Source organism: Argentina silus, assembly GCF_951799395.1.
Source record: "Argentina silus genome assembly, chromosome: 3".
In the NCBI taxonomy this organism is placed as follows: Eukaryota; Metazoa; Chordata; class Actinopteri; order Argentiniformes; family Argentinidae; genus Argentina; species Argentina silus.
Window position 1 is genome coordinate 16,468,204 of NC_139657.1, and position 17,934 is coordinate 16,486,137.

The 17,934-nt window shown below is 42.9% G+C and overlaps 1 protein-coding gene across 9 annotated transcripts; it reads right to left on the bottom strand.

The window, feature by feature from the left end:
* Positions 1-94: 94 nt before the first annotated feature.
* On the bottom strand, positions 95-17,345 carry ppp6r3 (protein phosphatase 6, regulatory subunit 3). Of its 9 annotated transcripts, none has more exons than XM_083665813.1 (25): positions 17,179-17,345; positions 14,720-14,898; positions 14,266-14,499; positions 13,499-13,685; positions 12,351-12,488; positions 12,073-12,138; positions 11,816-11,928; positions 11,423-11,536; positions 11,048-11,177; positions 10,301-10,453; positions 9,843-10,001; positions 9,493-9,557; positions 8,969-9,084; positions 8,706-8,791; positions 7,602-7,688; positions 7,181-7,227; positions 6,382-6,436; positions 5,877-6,007; positions 5,552-5,667; positions 5,027-5,252; positions 4,675-4,772; positions 3,597-3,786; positions 1,858-1,986; positions 1,623-1,712; positions 95-1,212 (listed from the first exon to the last, which is right to left on the bottom strand). In XM_083665813.1, exons 3-25 carry the CDS (start codon positions 14,490-14,492, stop codon positions 1,161-1,163), a joined length of 2,775 nt encoding a protein of 924 aa, XP_083521939.1. In that variant the 5' UTR covers positions 14,493-14,499; positions 14,720-14,898; positions 17,179-17,345; the 3' UTR covers positions 95-1,160. The 9 variants fall into 9 exon arrangements, with proteins under 9 accessions (XP_083521939.1, XP_083521938.1, XP_083521936.1 ...); XM_083665812.1 differs by having other exon boundaries at positions 1,623-1,715; positions 5,546-5,667; XM_083665810.1 differs by having other exon boundaries at positions 1,623-1,715; positions 5,546-5,667; positions 7,181-7,260.
* Positions 17,346-17,934: the final 589 nt, after the last annotated feature.

The following is a 17,934-nucleotide window of genomic DNA, read 5'->3' on the forward strand; positions in this document are numbered from 1 at the left end:
GCTTGTTCATACAATTAACAAGGTGAAATTTAATAATCTGAGAAAACGGGGGAAGAATTGTACTAATATAAATAGTTTACCCCCTTTCTGTTGCTGGTACAGATAACCTTTTTATTAAAAAAGAAAAGAAAAAGAAAAGAAAAATCAATGGTCGATGCATGATTGAAGCAATACCAAGAATATCCATAACATCCCCATCATTCATTCATTCTGCAGGTAGAAAGGTAGACTTGACTGATAAGGGAACAAGTGTAGAATAGGAGCCACTTATCTCAAGCCTCTAATTCAGACAGTGTTAACACTCACTTCACTAGCTACATGCAACTGGAGACCATCCATCCTCTACAGCTCTTCACCTTGGGGTTTGTACAGTTTAATGTTATCAAAGGGGGGGGGGGGGAGAACATGTGTATGGCTCTTAGTAACAGAACATTATCTACCTTAATAAATTAAGTTAAAAACTATACCAAAAAGTTTTTTTTCTTCAAATCTCGCTCATGTTGAAAGGATACAAGAAACATTTACAAATAATACCTGTGGCAAAATAAAGCCTTTTGAATATTTAAAATTATGTTTTGATTCCCGACTAACAGGCTTTACTGAGAAACAGACCAACAGTGGTAGCCAGATTTAACATTTCATGGTAGCTGTTGCCTTGAGTTGGAGATTAAACATCACATTTTGTGCAGGAGAAAAACCCTATTAAAAACAGCTTGTTCGTTTTGGTCACACAAGCGTTCCAATTGCTATATTTCAGGTTTTAATCTTCCGTTTCTGTATACATTTTCTTTTTTTATTAAATATTTTATTCATACAATCATTTTTTTTTTTTTTTTACTATAGCAACATTACTATTTAACTTTTGAGTGGCAAGATATCAGACAGATCACCTCATAAGAACAATAGTATATAAACGAATGCAAAAAAAAAAAAATCTGTATCCATTAGAGTATGTCTCTCTCTCTTCATTTCAGTTCCAACTTTCTGTACAACTGTCTGTAAATAACCTAATATGAATATTGCTGGTCCTGATCTGGGTGAAGAAGAAATGAGTGCAGCATCAGCAGCAGCTCTGCCTCTGGACGTGCACCACCACTGCCCCCTGCTGGTGGCCCAGGGGGATGGCGCAGCAGGAACAGGCTGGTGGCATCAGCTACACATCACGCTGGGCCATTCACAGCTGCCTCTGGCGAGAGCACGCTCTGCTCTGTTCTGTAAGGGGGAGGGAGGTGGTAGAGAGGAGATGGTTTCAGTTCATACTCTGCTCTGTTCTGTTCTGTAAGGGGAGTAGAGCAGAGATGGTTGAGTTCATGCTCTGCAAGGGGAGGGGGCAGGCATAGAGAGAAGTTAACGAGTTCCCACACATCAGAAGTCATAAGACCATGCTAGGCCGTGTGAAGCCACCAACACACAGCCACCCACAGCCAGCCATCCACACACCAACGGGCCATGTTGGAATACTCTTAATGGGAAACTTCCTTTACGTAATGACTGATCTGTCGTGGTTGGATTGGTCAAACGAATGACCAGAGTGATTTCAAGGATTGGATTGGTCATAGTGACTTCAAGGAAAGGAGGGAGGAAGAATTCTAACAGGGTCCTTAGATTAGTCTAGAACTTACTTGGCTTCGTCCATTGCTGTTGCTTCTTCTAAGGGACCGTTAAGAGCTGCATCACTGGGAGATTTTGATTTCTCATCTGTATGCTTTGCACTGCTGAGAGGGGGGGGACAACAGAACTCATGAGCTACTGATGGCTGGGCAAGACAAGCACACACAGGCGCGCGCACACATACACACACACACACACACACGATATAGGCTACTGTTAGGGTTCACCACACAGGTGGATCCTGACCTTGGTCTGGGACAGTTGCTGGCAGGCTGGACTGATGTTGCAGAGCCACTACTCTTCTCAGGCTCTCCGCTCTCCCCCACGGCATACTTCACAGACGCCCCCTCTGAGGTAGACAACTTCTCTTCCTCACTGCAGAGGAAACGAGGGAACAACATTTACAGAGCTCCGGAGGTTCTACACAAGATAGACGGAAGGACTGTAGCAGACAGAACCCCCCCCCCCCCCCCCCCCCAGTTAGAGACAGGACAGACTGACAAGGCATGCAGAATGGAACAGACCACATCAAAAAAAGCAACAAAAAAAACAAAAAAGGGGAAAACAAATGTGTTGAAATGTAGTTGGCTGTTTAAAAACAAAACAAAACAAGAGACGCTGGATGCAAGCATCAAAATGTACAGCAAACGGAGAGAAGCAAAGAGTCCATTTTGATTTCTGATCATCCACTTACAGGAGTTTGCCTCTTTAAGAGTTAGGAAGGTTTGGAAAACTCTGAATTGGATCAAACTCATGTCAGCCATCAGTCTTGCTTTTTGTCATCAAACCACCAGGAATCTTGATTAGAGATAGCACCGAGGTGTCTTTAAAATTAATTTAATTATTATCCATAGCACTGAAGTGTCTTGACATTTTTACTACAGTATTAGCTCTATTAGCTCTCTGTGTCTGCTTTCAGACACTTAACTAAAACAAGCTAGCACAAGAGAAGTGTAATACAGGGGGTCCTGCAACCGCCACTGATATTTAACTGGATAGTATCTATCCACTACAATGAACTAGCTCACTAGCCCATTTCCTTGATGTAACTGTGTCGATTTCCAAGCCTAAATAACAGCTGAATGCTTATAGTCTAGAGTACTTTGAATTCATGGTATTTGGACCATGGTATATAAATGCTACTATGCTAGGACTCATCTCTCTCCAGATTTATTTTAGCCCACCTCACGATGCCATTGGCTGAGAGAGAACCTGAGCCAATGACACACCAGCAGGCGGCAGATTAATAATAATAATAATAATAATAATAATAAGAAGAAGAACAAAGACTGCTTTGACCAATCCACACCCATAAAAAAAAAACTGAAACTGAACATCAACAGAAAGAGATACAAGGCCAATTCAGAAAGCCTGGTAGAAGGCTCATCCTGAGGGGCCGATGTTGGCCTGGCTAGTCCAATCCACGCCATAAACGACCACCACAACATCATCATCATCATCATCTTAGATAGTAGACATGCAAATGGAGATGGGCAAAAATAAATAATCATAAATAAAGTAACTCAGTGGCTGACATGAAAACAAGACAGGGCAGATGTCTGCCCTCCGATTGGCTGTACATACCGATAAGATTTCAACACTCTGAAGCCACACGCACGCCAGAGAGAAAGAGGAAGCTCATGTTGTAAGTGTTGCAGTTAAAATGTGAAGGACAGTTTTTTTTGTTTTTTTTTACTCAAAAAACACAAACAAACAGCAATGTATGTAAGATCTGCAGATTTTGGTGATACATAAATGGTATAATAATTTAGATACATCTATACAAGTCAACTGGACTGGAGTGGAGAAGCCCTGTGCTGGCAGGAACTGGCAGCAGGGGGGGGGGGGGGGGGTAACATGGCAAGACACAGAGGTTCAGTTCCACATGCACTGTGAGGCGAATGACTGTTGTGGGGGGGGGGGGGGGGGGGGGGGGGGGGGACAAGGGGGGAGTTGCCGTGTCTTCCGCAGTCGCTCTTCCTTACCTCTTGAACACAGCAGTTTCAGTTTTGGCATCTACGGTAAGGCTAACTGTCTCTTTCATGGAGCCGTTGGTGACCGTCTCAGTGATGCGGTCATTGGCTGGCTCCTCCTCTGTGTCCGGGCCTCCCACGGCCTTCGCTCCAGGGGAGGGGGGCGGCTGGGCAACCTCATCCCCAGACCAAGGGTCAGACCCTGGGATGGCCGGAGGAAGGGGGATAGAGATAGACATAAGGATCGAGAGAGAGAGAGAGAGAGAGATTGAAATTAACAGCAATGTTTCCAACAGCATTACTCCACAATGATCATAACAGAGAAACCATTTTTCCATAGCGATCAGTTGTTAATAGGGGTGTGCAGATGTCATATACGTTTATGGAGGACTTGATTATCATATTCGGATGATACTTGTGATCGTACACCCGGGAGTGCGATTGAAAGGCTCAAAATGATGGGGCTGCTTGAGTCAAGTCAGATACAGATATTAGTGAGCGACGGTCACAAGTTACAATGGGCATGATGATGACAGACTGCATTTGTAATCAACAGTTTACCAATTTCAAAAAGTATATTATATTGACTGACATGAAATGAAGGATCAATAGTTTTTATTTATTTGTATACAGTATTGCCATAGTTTCGGAAGGTCTGCACTTTGAGCTGAAATAAACAGGCCACTGTACGCTTGCCTTTTGAATAGGAGGGGGGGGACAGGGGGGGACGGGACGGGACGACTGGGAGGCCAGTGGCACATTGGATCATTCAGAGCAGTACTGTACAATCATGGCAGCAGGCTCATCGCACACGTCTCCCATTTGTTTACAGACAGCAAAACTGGCCAAGGGAGTCATCGTTTTGAGACAGAAAGGGATCTCTGCTGATTAAGAAACATATCTAAAAATAATCAGAAGATGACTGTCTGTAAAATGACCAAAATCTGGAACGAGTCAGCACACCCCTAGTTGCTAAAGCTACTGCACCGGTATAATGTGGACTTCTTAATGGTCATAAATTGAATCAATCAATGACAGAGCTGTAAAAAGCCTGTGCTTGTAGAGCACAAAGGTGATTTGCTCAGCTCACCCTCAGGCTGCATGGGGGCATTGACACCCAACGGGTCCACCGTCTCTATGCTGGTCTCCATGGCTACCGGGGAATTGCTCCTCAATGGATCTTTGGGGCTGGAAGAGCAAAAATCAGTCACACGCAAAAAAAGCGCAAAAAGATTGCCAAACTCTAAATAACACTATTAAGGAAAGGTAGTACGTGAATTAAGTGATACCCTGAAGAGAAGCACCAATGTTGATGTAAGCCACTATAACTACTATATTATAACTATAACTACAGTATTACTGTATAACATCATACTATGAGTGGCAGTTGAGTCATCGAACATCTTGGCACAACAGGGAACGTTAGGGTGAGGAAGTCCCACCTGACAGGAGAGAAGTTGTTGCTGAAGTCGGCCCAGCCAGTCTGTGTGTCAGAGGCAGAGCCAGGCGAGCTCCAGCCTGCAGACCCTGGCAGGATGGTAGGGGAGGAGGGGGCGGCTGGGGAGGTCGGGGATGGGACAGGGGCAGGGACAGGGGCCGGGGCACCCATCGCTGTGGAGCTGCCTGTGTCCATGGGGATGTCGTCAAAGTTAGCCGTCCACACAGGGCCTGAAACAAACACAGGGGGAGCACACCAATGTCGGACAACAAAGTCATAAAGAAAACCGCAGTCTTTCCAGAATGGGTCCATATACAGCAAGTTATCCATTACATTGAAACAATGATGCAAACTTGAGGGCCCAGGTCTCTCTTATTAAAAGGTCTCTGTAGCTCAATGGAACTCACTGGTTAAATAAGGAAACATTCAATACCCACAAAACTAGACCCAGTATTTCAGCCTTAAAATATTTAATTTAATAGAAAAAAAACAGCTCCATCCAACCTGTGCGCTAGTTACTCACCCTCACCTGTGTCCACCTCCATCCTGTCATCAGAAATGGCGTTGTTGGGCTCAAATGGATCCCTCTTCACGTCCTCCTCCTCAGAGTCTGTGCTCTCCTCGCTGTCCGTGCTGCCAGAGCTCCTGTTAAGAGATCACAAGTCAGTTAAAAAACGTCATGTTAGTACATCAGACACTGTAGCAATGTCATTTACACACAGTATCCCAAGCCAAAGATAAAACCCTCAGCACATAGAAACAGGCCCTTGAAATGAAGCCACAGTATAACTGTGAAGTAAATCTGTGCCCTACAAAAGTAGCCAAGAAGAGAGACTCAAGTAAGGGTGCTGTACCTCGGACGTCTCTGAGCCTCGGGTGCGAAGGTGACATCTTTCTCATCCCAGATGTCCTCCTCATCAGAGCCTGCATCTTCAAACTGGTGGATCTTCTCCTTACAGCACGCCTCAAACAGAGCTATATTTGCCTGCAAGACAACACCAGGAGCACGTTTCAACGGCAGCATTTAAAACAGACACTGTTAAGATCCGGTGACAGTGACACCTCCACTTCTAGTCGTTGGGACTATCGTCAGTTACTGCGCATAAAAGAAGAAACTGTTTATTTTATTTTATTTGGTTTTACAATTGTCCCCTCCCCCTACTTCAGTGGGGTTCCATATGAATATCATGTGAAGGTCATGTGGATGAACATAATCCTAAACTTAACAACTACAAATAAAAAAACAGTCTTCCTCCATTTCTTCACAATTCAGCATCGCTACAGCACAAATAAGAGACATGGCATTCATTTTCACATCCTTTCACCATGTTACATTATATAAAATTACATAATACTTACACTTTCATTTGTATTCAAGGAAAAATTGATGTCTGATATTCTATCAAAGGGAATACTGAAATGTTAAAGAGAACAGAGTTTAGTTTAGTTAAATTAGTTAGACAATGACTACACACACACACACACACACACGCTGACTCCTCCCCAGAGGCCTAGCAACTACTTCTAGGAGTAGAGGGGCAAATCACTATGGAGGGCAACTCAGTAAGGTAAACTCACATTAAAGCAGCTTTATGTAGAAACAAACCCCCAGTTGGTCCCTCTGCACGGGAACCCAGACCCAAACCCAGATAGATAGATTACCCCAACAACCACCGTCACCACCACCACCACCACCACCACCCAGAGATCAGGCACCCCAAATAGGATAGATGTACTAGTCTCCAATTAGCATCCAAACTGGCAGTAATACAATTTAATTGATTAACTTATGCAAGGAAAATATTTGTGATGCAAATAATCTATATTGCACTACCAATTAAACTGTAATCAACATGTGGCTAAAATGTGTATCAATAGATTTCCTGCCACACCATACGATTACCTAAACAAGGGCATCTTATATTCAGACGTTAATTGTAAACATGTAACCTTGGCTATATCTTTGTACAGAAAAATAAATAGGCTTGTGAAATCCCTGTAAGTCCTTTGTTAAGTTAAAGCAGAGTTTATTAATAGAATACTAGCCTCTAGTCACCCCAAACCCTTATTAAGAAGGCCCAAACAGTAAGAGAGAGCAGCTAGACCTGAGAGAAGTAGGTTATTGTTGAAGAGAACAACATGCAGGATCAGTACTCACTCCACGACATCATCCTGATCGGCAAACTCTTCGTCATTGAAGCCAAACTGCTCAATAAAATTGGACGTCATTTGTTGCATCTGATAATCAGAAAAGGCCTGGCAAACCCAGGACCAACGATAATGATATAGTCTTGGCACTATAAAAAAGCTTCAAGTTCTTTCATTTCATAAAAAAAAAACAATTTGCTGACAGCTTTTGTTTTGTTTTTTTTCAATTCAAGAGCACATGCATACTTACAATTGGATGACAAATGTTTAAAATATTAGTTTTTAAAATTCAGGTAAACGGTAACTAACATTACTAGACTATTATTAGTAGAGTCTAGATTAAACACATGGTTATCAACAGTTTGAAAACAGATAAATCACTATGCAGTTGTGAACAGTATGCCTGTGGTCTCATCCAGTTACAGACTTACTTGTTGTAGGGAGGAGTCCTGGTGGAAGCCACTGTCCTTGAAGTCTACCTCATCATCACTGGATGAGTGAATATGGTGTGTGTTCACCTGGGCAAAATCAAAATCAACAAACATCACTCAAGGCATCACTAAAAGGCATCACCAAGACTTTCTTCAACCAGCTTTCATGGTCTACCAAGTTTGGAGGCAGACAGCCACCACCTGCCAAATGCGGACACATTTTGGAACTGGCGGGTAAATATGTTCATCTTACCAGCCACTTTAGTGGGCAGCCAACAAGAGTTCACCAATACTATGCTTCAATTTAATTCAGTAGAAACTGGCACAATCCGCAATTATGGTCACTGTTGATTCAACAGACAGTCAGCTGCCTCCTCCAGCTTACTGTAACTGCTGCACATCTTACTCACGCTCCTCCTGACCTTCAAACAAACTCCCAAGTCTATGAGCTTTCTTAGTTACAATCAAATAATGCATTGAAATAAAGCATTCAAGTAAAATTCAACGACGTGCGACAGCAACTTGCACGCGACTGTATTTTGACACATGGATAGGTACAAAACCTACTACAGGAGGTTCGTTCTGTGCAGGGACTCATTTTCAATGCGTCTGGAGTGATTCTAATGTGTTTTTTTGTTGTGGTCATTTTTGCCTTAATGTTTTTTTTATTTGTTTTACTTTATGTGCCTGATAAAAAAATCTCATCCACTACACACTTTAGCTGGTAGACCAAAATGTTAATTCCATGCCCTGATAAGCTTGTGTTACTGAAAACACAGACTTTGCACTTACAGTATAATAATCATAAGATTCAGTAAGCTGGGTGAGCCAGAAAACAAGGATTTTGACCGGTCAAAACATTTGACCATGTCCCTCACAAGAATGGCACACTGTTATTGTGTCCTGGTGTAACTACAGTGGCTGTATTCCACTTACTAGGTCTACAGTGTTATTCTGTCCTGGTGTAACTACAGTGGCTGTATTCCACTTACTAGGTCTACAGTGTTATTCTGTCCTGGTGTAACTACAGTGGCTGTATTCCACTTACTAGGTCTACAGTGTTATTCTGTCCTGGTGTAACTACAGTGGCTGTATTCCACTTACTAGGTCTACAGTGTTTTTCTTGTTTGTGTCAGCGAGGTGACCACACGTGAAGGTCTCCCATCTCTCCTTGTCCTCCTCTTGGAGCTCTGGAATGGCAAAGAGTGACAATCAGTGAAGAAAAAACCTGAATGAATGAAATTCAATGATGACTTTAACAAATATATATATATATATTATGGCTTGAATTCTATTTCATTTATTGAAGTGACTAGAAAAGATCTCCAACTTCTTCATTCCTGATGTGTGGATGTAGCCTCACTGACCTGAGATGAGCTGTTGTATCTGTGGTCCATTGGGCCCCTTGTCACTGTTGTGGACTATAGAGTTGGCTATCCTGGTCAGATGACCCATGTAGCCCCGCCTACGACCACCCTCGGCCCTGCAACATCAAAGACACTTAGTGTGGAGGAGGGATAATTTATGACCAGATGACGACTACTTTGGAAAAGAAGTGTTTCCACTAAAGCTTTCATCATCTACCATGCTCTGGGATCAAATAAGACTACACATCTGTTCATGTTCATTTGTGGCATCCTCCTTAATTGCCTCTGAGGGGATAAATAACATTTTGAATTGAATCAAGTTCCAAGTTTGTAGGCGCGTTGCAGTGAGCAGTCACACATTTTCTACATTAAATTGAGCCTTCACCCAAGGTAAACACAAAACAACCCACAAGTGGTTTAAGCACAAAATCCCTTTAGTTCAGTGGTCCAGTAACCGTCCAGCATTCTGACCCTAATTCAACGTGGAATGAGGACAATGCCATCAGGAATAACACGGTACTTACTGCTCCTTCTCGTTGGAGCTCCATGCGTCAACGATTCTCTGTATAAACTGGCACTTCTGAAACAGCTGAGAGACAAGAGAACAGGGAGAGTTAACGGACCTGCCTGACGCGCTAGGAATGCCATTACAACTTGTCAGGAAATGCTGTGTCCGAAGTGTGCTCTTATGCACTGCTTCACAAGGATGGAAATGCCTATGATTGATGTAAGCACGGGCTTGAGGGAGTGCCCCCCGTCATCACTCACACCTGTCTATACCTGGAAATCCATGTGGGGAGTGCGCAAGTGCACACTTCAGAGGAGGACGGGAAAAATAATTAGGACACAGTAAAAGAGGGGTGAGAGGACTCACATGTTTGATGAGGTGGCTTTCTCTGATTGGCTCCTGGTCCTGGTCTCTGTTGATTTCGGGGGTTTCGCTCTGGGCCGGGGGCATCGCTAGGATCATCGCAGTGCAGATCTCGACTTGTATATGCAGGAAGTTATTCCAAATATATTTGAAGTACATATCCTGAAAAATGATGGAGGAGAAAATGTTATTAAGAATTGTTCCAAACTACCCCCCTAAAAGGTTGGACCCTAAACTGTTAGGGAGCTTGTTCCAACATACTCTGGTATGACTGACATTCTTTTTTTTTTTTTCCTCCCCACCCTCTGTTCAGTGGTTTTCTGTCCATACCTCTTTCCCCTCCATGTGGCTCTTGCACAAAGCCTTGACACCCAAGACAACAGAGCTTATGACTGCCATTCTGTACGTGACCCAGGTCTGAGCAGCCTGTAAGGGATGCCTGTCCAGTTGCCCATACTCACTAGTATGACTCCCAGGGTGTTGAGGTTGATGAGCTCCATGTTGATGATATGAGTGTTGGTCTGCAGGAGGCTGGCCACCAGACGCACCACGTTCAGCCTGGTGTTGCCCACAGGGGGGTCCAGCACTCCCCACGTGGTCTTTATGATATTTTTCTATCATGAATAAAAGGCGATAGACAGAAAGAGGTGAGAAAACCCAGGGGAGAAAGGGCCCATCAACAGACGTAGACAATCCAAAAAAGAGACTAAAGGATATTATATTGCAAAAAATACTTTACTGAAATATATGCAGAGAATTTACAGCAGCAGAACTTAGTTTGGCAGAGTAACACAATTACTCATCGGTGCCAGGCAAACCAGCGGCCTTAGTGGACTACATCTGTGGAAATGCACAAACTGTTAATGGACTACACTGGTAGAGTAAACCTGAGGGTGGACCACCCACTGAGGAAAAATATGACTCACAGAGGAGAACTGAGATTGAGAGAGGGGGAGCAATTAACATCAACACAAAGATGTAGTGATGAGCTATTCACAGAGGTGGCGGTTGGCATAGTTGGTTCTAAATGCATGAAGAGGAGAACAATTTATTCAACTTTAAGCTCTACTAAAATTGCCTAAAGACTCTGCAATGTATAGTCTGAATAAGTCTGGCCCTGCATCCCAGTCCTCCATAAAGTGCATGGGATACCACATAGGGGACACTTAGAGAATTGGGACAAAGGTGAAGTATATGGTTCTTCTTACCTTTGGGGGTTCCAGCAGTAGCTGATGGAAGTCTTTGAGCCGGGGCCTGACAGCCTCCAGGATGCTCTGGTTGACTGAGAAGGACGGGTGGTTCATACCAGGGGGACAGGCGTCCAGGTGGCCCTCAAACCTGCAGGTTAAAGAGATACACATCAGACAACGGTGTCTCAAACCACACAGGCAGGTGCGCGCGCGCACGCACACGCACGCACGCACACACACACACACACACACACACACACACACACACACACACACACACACACACACACACACACACACACAGGATGGTAATAGGAGGAGACAGAGTAAGCCGCACAGCACAGCTCACAGTACAGACACATTGACAGGAGAAACGCGATAAAATGAACTTACGCTGGTCTCCGTGTCTCAAAGAGCGTCAGGAGAATCTGAATGACACTGACTATGGCAGAGTCATTTTTCTCTTTGTCAAAAATATTGGTCAGCAACTGCTCCACAGTCTCTTGCCTGAGAGAGAGAGAGAGAGAGAGAGAGAGAGAGAGAGAGAGAGAGAGAGAGAGAGAGAGAGAGAAAGAGGAGGGTAACACAAGTAATACTTTATCCAAGACAATAAAGACACATACCATGAAGAGCACAGCAGCAGCTTAATGTTGTGTGGTTCTCCAAACAACACCCTATTCTTCACAGAATGCAATTCTTTGGACAGGAGTAACAAATAGCTCATCAAAAGGCCTTGTCCAGAGAGATAGGGGCTTGTTTCTGGACAGGGCCACTCCATAGGCTTACTTTTCCAGTGTGGCCAGTAGGGGGTCAGGCTCTGAGCAGCCCTGCACTTGGAACATCTGATCTCTGCTGAGGCGGATGATCTCACACAGAGACTGGGACGCGTTAGAGTGCCTCTTTATAGGGATGGAAACAAGACAGTTGTCAAGATAAAGTCAAACGTTATTTAAAGCACATTCAAAAATCTCAATACAAAAACATCAATATATTGAAGAAATTGCACGACTCCAATGGCTAGATATTGAAATTACATGACTTACATCCTCATCTTCAGTCGACTGGACCATATCAACAAGCCTCTGGATCACCTTCTCCTCATTCAGCCACTGTGGGGGAGAGAGAAGAGGTTGATGTTGACATGCAGAATTTCGATCAGTCTTAAAAGAACAACCACATGTAAACACTTAAAAAGAAAACAACTATTGCTTAGCTGACGTGGATTATGGAACAACAGATCTATGTAATTTGTGCATTTGAATATTTATTTTCAGAAGGGAATGGAAACACAAAACATGAGGAGAAACACATTGGAACTCACATTTAAGACATCTTGTCTGAGCTGCTGTGGTTCAATGCAGGTCAGCATTCGGAGCAGCAAGTCCATGATAGCAGAGGTCCCTATATGTTTAATCATCAAGTCCACAAAGTCTTCTCTCTTCCGCAGGAACTCCACAATCTACAGAAAGAACAACAACAATCGCTAAGTAATACTGAACAAATTTCAACTGGCCAATCAGAATGGATACCATATTCTTCATGCCCACGTTATCACCCAAGATCTCAACAAATTGGACCATAATGAGGTGCTTCAGCAGAGGGCTACACTACGAAGCAAGCTATACATATTTAGGATTATCCTAAATTAGCAGGCTTGAGTTATTGCCAAGTGTGCCACACTTTAATAGTTGCAGAAATCAACGAGCCAACTCATCTTGCTTGAAACAACCATCAACACATGTCCTTCATCATGCCATAAGAAACTTTTTATTGAATAAACTGTTCATGTGAAAAACGTAACGTCAAATGCATTCATATATTATTTTATCCTGTCAACCTACATGTATGAGCAGTAAAATTATTATTATTATGTTTTTAACAATGTTTTACCAAAAGATAAGGATCAATATATTTGTATCAGTTTCCTTTTATATAATAAACCTATGATATGGCTTTTAATGAAATTAAGCAATTATTTGCAAGGGGGAAGGATGATTTTGGGCATACGGCATGGGGCACATACTGAGGATGACGTGCAGTTAGCCTGCTCCAGAGCAGGTTAGAGCAGTACAGTATAAGTTACTATAGGAATCTACCTGGCTAGGGGTGAGCCGCTTGGTTACAAGGGTTATCCCAAGTTAAATTTGGTCAAAGTTAGTTAGAACTAACTACCTTAGTTCGCTTCCTAATACAGTGCCTTCGGAAAGTATTCAGACCCCATAGCAAAGGGTCTGAATGCTTATGTACATGAGGTATTTTGTATTTCAATTTTAAGTAATTTACTGAAATTACATTCTGGGGTATTGTGTGTGGATTGATGGCAAATTATTTTAATTTAATCCATTTTAAATTGAGTTGATAACACAACAAAATGTGGAAAAAGTGATGGGGTCTGAATACTTTCCAAAGGCACTGTATAATCTGTTATAAACTCTGTTTTTATTTGCTCGTATTCTGTCATGAGCTCACCTGTTCAGGTTTCCTGCCGATGAGGATGCTGAGGACCTTGCTGAAGAAGCTGGCCAGCAGAGGGTTGAGGGGGGACTCGTTCTGCAGGAAGCCGTACAGTTTCATCAGCAGACTCTCGTCTTCACCCAGTCTGTCGTTGATCTGTCCCACGTCCGAGGTAAGCAGTTCACAGGATATGTTGGGGTACCTGGAAAATAGCACAAAAACGCAGCCATACGTTAGTTCAAAAGTAATGTATGCACATCCAACTTATTCGCAGGTGCCAGGGGCACAAAAAGTAGCAGTTAAAATTGCTATAATTTCATGGGAGCTTTCCACAATGTGCAGGTATCTACTCTGTTTTAAGGTAGTTGGAATATATAAGATCTAATGAAAGACTTATTGTTAAGGTTCAAAGGAATATAAAACAGAGAAACCACAAGATGATAAAATAACCAACTTGTGGTAATTATACAGTCATTGTGCCAATTCCGTCATATACCTGTTTCCTCAGCCCTCAGAGCACACACAGCTTACAATAAAATGGAGAACAAGGCCTTGCATCACTCGCCTCAAATGAAACTGAACGGCTAGATCATGCCTGAAGAAAGTCACTGTTAAATTTTCGATTAACACACATCAATGTGAATGCGCATTATCTATTTGTGCATCTGGTGATGCTAGTTCAATTATAAATCATAAAGACAAATCCAAAGTTGCGTTAACATTGCGGTCTTCCACGTGTCATAGTGTCGAGACTCCCTTTGCGTGCCATAAATCATTCTTACTTGTACTTAATCTTTTCCTCCACGTCATCACTGGGCTCCTGAGTGATATAGGTGACTAGGTCCTCCATGCACTGCGGCCGCACAAGGAAGTCCACCAGCTTGTGGTTCTGGGCCTTGCACTCCTGCAGGACGTCCTCCTCGTCCATCACCTCTGTCAGAGTCACATCCTCCTTCTCCAAGAGTGTGTCGATGTGCGACGTTGTGTGGAGGTCAAACTTCCAAAACATGGTGCTTCTGCAGAAAAAAGCATCATATAGAGACAAAGGGCTATAGTTTCTCAGACTCTGATTAAGCCTAGCCCAGGACTAAAAACCATGTTCAAGGGAGAACCTCCGTTGAAAGTGCTCTCATGTCCAGGATTGGGCCTGAGTGTCTATGTCTACCCTGAACAGTCAGTGACAATGTGCACAAAGTGAGTTGAACAATGGTCAAATGTGTGTGAAAAAAGGCTCACCTGACTGGGGTAGTCCAGAGGGTAAAACTCTGATTAAAAATAAAATAATGCTTGTGCTCTTTGGGAGTTCTGGCCCATTACAGGCTCCACAGGCAGCAATGACAGGAGAGAGCCTTGGACAAAGGACACATGCAGCAGAACCTCCTCAGCCTCAGCTAACACAGATCAACAATGCACACCTGCAACAATCGACAAAGAACAAAACATGACTATTTATTCTGATATGAATAATTCACAAATTCAATTGCAAGCAACTAGCAAGCTTTCAATTCTATATTGGGAAAAAAACTAAATAAAGATTGGAAAAGATGGAAGAAAAGATTCCACTTCCTTGTTGTTGTCATGCAATCTCAGCATCCCGGCAACCATCCCAAAAAACACAATCGCTGCACTCGTTTAACCATTTACACAAGCACTAATCTCTGCCAGACCTCACTACAACAGACTGACAAGAAGAAAGAAAATAACCTAGTTTCACATGTTCAAGAGGCACTGTGTCAACAACTCACTCGCCATAGGAACCGAACACACAACTAAAACAGAGCATACTTTCTGCTGTTGATCAAGCCCTCAGTTCAAAGATATACATTTTTTCCGACAACAGTAATTGTGTAAACTACATGGCTTCCCAACCCTGTGTAGAAGTCAGTGAGTAGTCGGGTCAAAGGTTACAGAGCTGCCATCTTGGCTGGTTCTAAACCAGCACCTCAGATTTGTTATGAATGGCTGTGAGGAAATAAAGCATATTAATAGACTGGGCCAGGAGGCTGGGCTCAGGGGGAATTGAGATTGGCCTCTGTCCAGGCACTTACTATGATAAATGTGCCACTCTCCCTTAACTGATCAATATTCACCACTGTTGTGCTAAAACCTATCATAATTCATATGTATCTATTTGGTAAAAAATAAATAAATAAAGAGGCTATGACCAAATAGAAAGAAATTGTCATCTTCATATCACAGGTTAACTCAATCATGTCTCAAATATCTGAATGGGTTAAATCACCAACACCTCACCCAGAGATGCACATAAAATTAGTGAAACATATGAAAGTCCTGCCACAAATAGCAAATCAGTACTGTCAGCTGCTGGTTTAATTCTGTTTTATAGAACAGCATAGACGCGGAAGTGTTCGCGGTCCCTGAATAACAGCAGTTAATGAGAAAACCTGTGTCAGCTCCATCTGTATCAGCATAGACTAACCAATCGCTAACAATTGAGAAACTGACAAGCAGTGACAAAAAACAAACAAACATCACTTTCACACCAAATTCCAATCAGTGTCGAGTGCATGCCTAGGGTGCACGATTAGCGAAATCTTCCGTTCATGTCTTACAAGAATTTGTTATCTAACCTGATCCGTTTTGGCACCGTTGCTAGCTTAAACTCTGTTGAACCTGCCTTTTCAGGATTGTTTGGCAACCTTGCGATCATAGTTAGAGAGCAGGTGGGTTAATTGGAATTCTGTGATGTTTTCATTCCGTCTGAGAAACTCAGTGGTATTGTGGTACCGTGGCCGGGGATCAAATGCATTTGCTAGCCAAGACATTGAACTAACCTATACCATTCTGACCTGAGCTAAATTCAATACTTCGCGTGACCTCAAGAATCCAGAAAATATTACAAGCCGACTTAAACTTTGCCTATTCAACGATAAACTCTGACAACACCGTCGCTGTGTTTGGTAACGTTAGCAAGTAGATGGCTACGGTTTAGGAAAACTTTGCTACACAGAATAAGCTGCAATCAATTCATAGCTAGCGTTCTGTGTTTGCCGGTATGACAGCGTTGGCCCGACAAAACAAACAGATCACTGTTTATTAACTAGCTGCACTAACTAGCTACTTCCCAACCAAGTCAGATTGTAGTTAGTTGTATGGTTAATGCTGAACCGTGTCTAGCTAGCTAACAAGCACAAGATCTGCCGCTGGCTAGCTGTCAACAAGCCTGACTTCTGAATGTTAGCCGACGGCCTAGTTAGCTAGCTAGTTGATAGCTACCGTTATCGAACAGAGCCTGTAGACTTGCGACTATCCGCAATTAAACTGCTACCTAACTTCATGCTAACGCTGTGTATGACACTTATTGCAAGATAACCATTTTAGCTGCTTTGTATTTCCATGAATGCCTAGCTAACCAGAAGCAAATGGACAGGCCAAATCAAACGCTGTCGGGATACACGACTAGCTGGCTGCTAAATTAGCACCGTTAGCTGCCAGTCTAAATCCGTTAGCTAGCTAACTATTTCGATCGACCCGATCTGCCTTTCCGTTAATTAACAGCAAATTCTAACTCACTACACCAAAGGTCGACACACAAGCATAACACTGATGTATAGCTTCATCGGACTAACTAAGGTTAACCAAAACCTCTGGCTGGCTAGCTAGTCAAGTAACGTTAGCTAGCTAAGCTTTTCGTGTCTTCTCAACAAGAACTGCATGGGCTAGCAAGTACATACCGATTAACAACGGTAAATGGTGAGTCCCCGGCATGTAGCTTATTGAGCCATTAGCCTAAAGTGTTAACAAAATAAAAAAACTAAGAACATGCGAATACTTAGAAAAAAATAAAGTGTTTACAACTGATTCTGACAGGCGCGAAAAGATAGACTGTCAGAGGGCACTTTTCAAGATGGCGGTTCCATCAACTTCAACGACCCCTTCCCCCACCACAACTAAAGTACCTGTCAGTCAAACAGACCGATAGAATTCTATTGGCTAAGAATCACGCCGATCAGACCTACTTCTAGCAACTTTAGGCTTTTGATTTGGTACTGTACAAGTCACTGGGTCTCGTCCACTCCCTTGCGGTAAACGAGAAACTCCCCATTTCCGCAGGTAGAGGGTGGAACGCGTGAAAAAACAACGCTCCCTTGACCGTCGGTGCACTTAAAATTATCCGGCGCGCCGGGAGAGCGGAGTTTGCCCTTTAATTTGGACAAATGCAATGTGAAATGTTCACCCAGCACCAAGGTTGAACTAAATCAAGTGCACCTTGTTTCTCAGGCACAATCACGGCTAACCTATGTACATCGGAAAATTATTCGGGCTTTATATGATGCAGCTACATTTATATAATTGACAGCGCATTCTTTATTTTATGACGTTTTTCAAGTTGTTGTGTAGCCTGTATCGGTACAGTAGCTATTTATATACCACCCACAACAGATTTATGATGGCTGTAGTCCATATTTTCAGGTAATATTGAACAAATA

Excerpts from the sequence above, each read along its gene's own strand:
- ppp6r3 (XM_083665807.1), bottom strand. The coding sequence starts at position 14,492 with ATGTTTTGGAAGTTTGACCTCCACACAACGTCGCACATCGACACACTC. Across the intron at positions 8,792-8,968 it reads GATACAACAGCTCATCTCAG|AGCTCCAAGAGGAGGACAAG; the intron begins GTCAGTGAGGCT and ends TTGCCATTCCAG. Across the intron at positions 3,787-4,674 it reads TGCCCCCATGCAGCCTGAGG|GGTCTGACCCTTGGTCTGGG; the intron begins GTGAGCTGAGCA and ends CGGCCATCCCAG.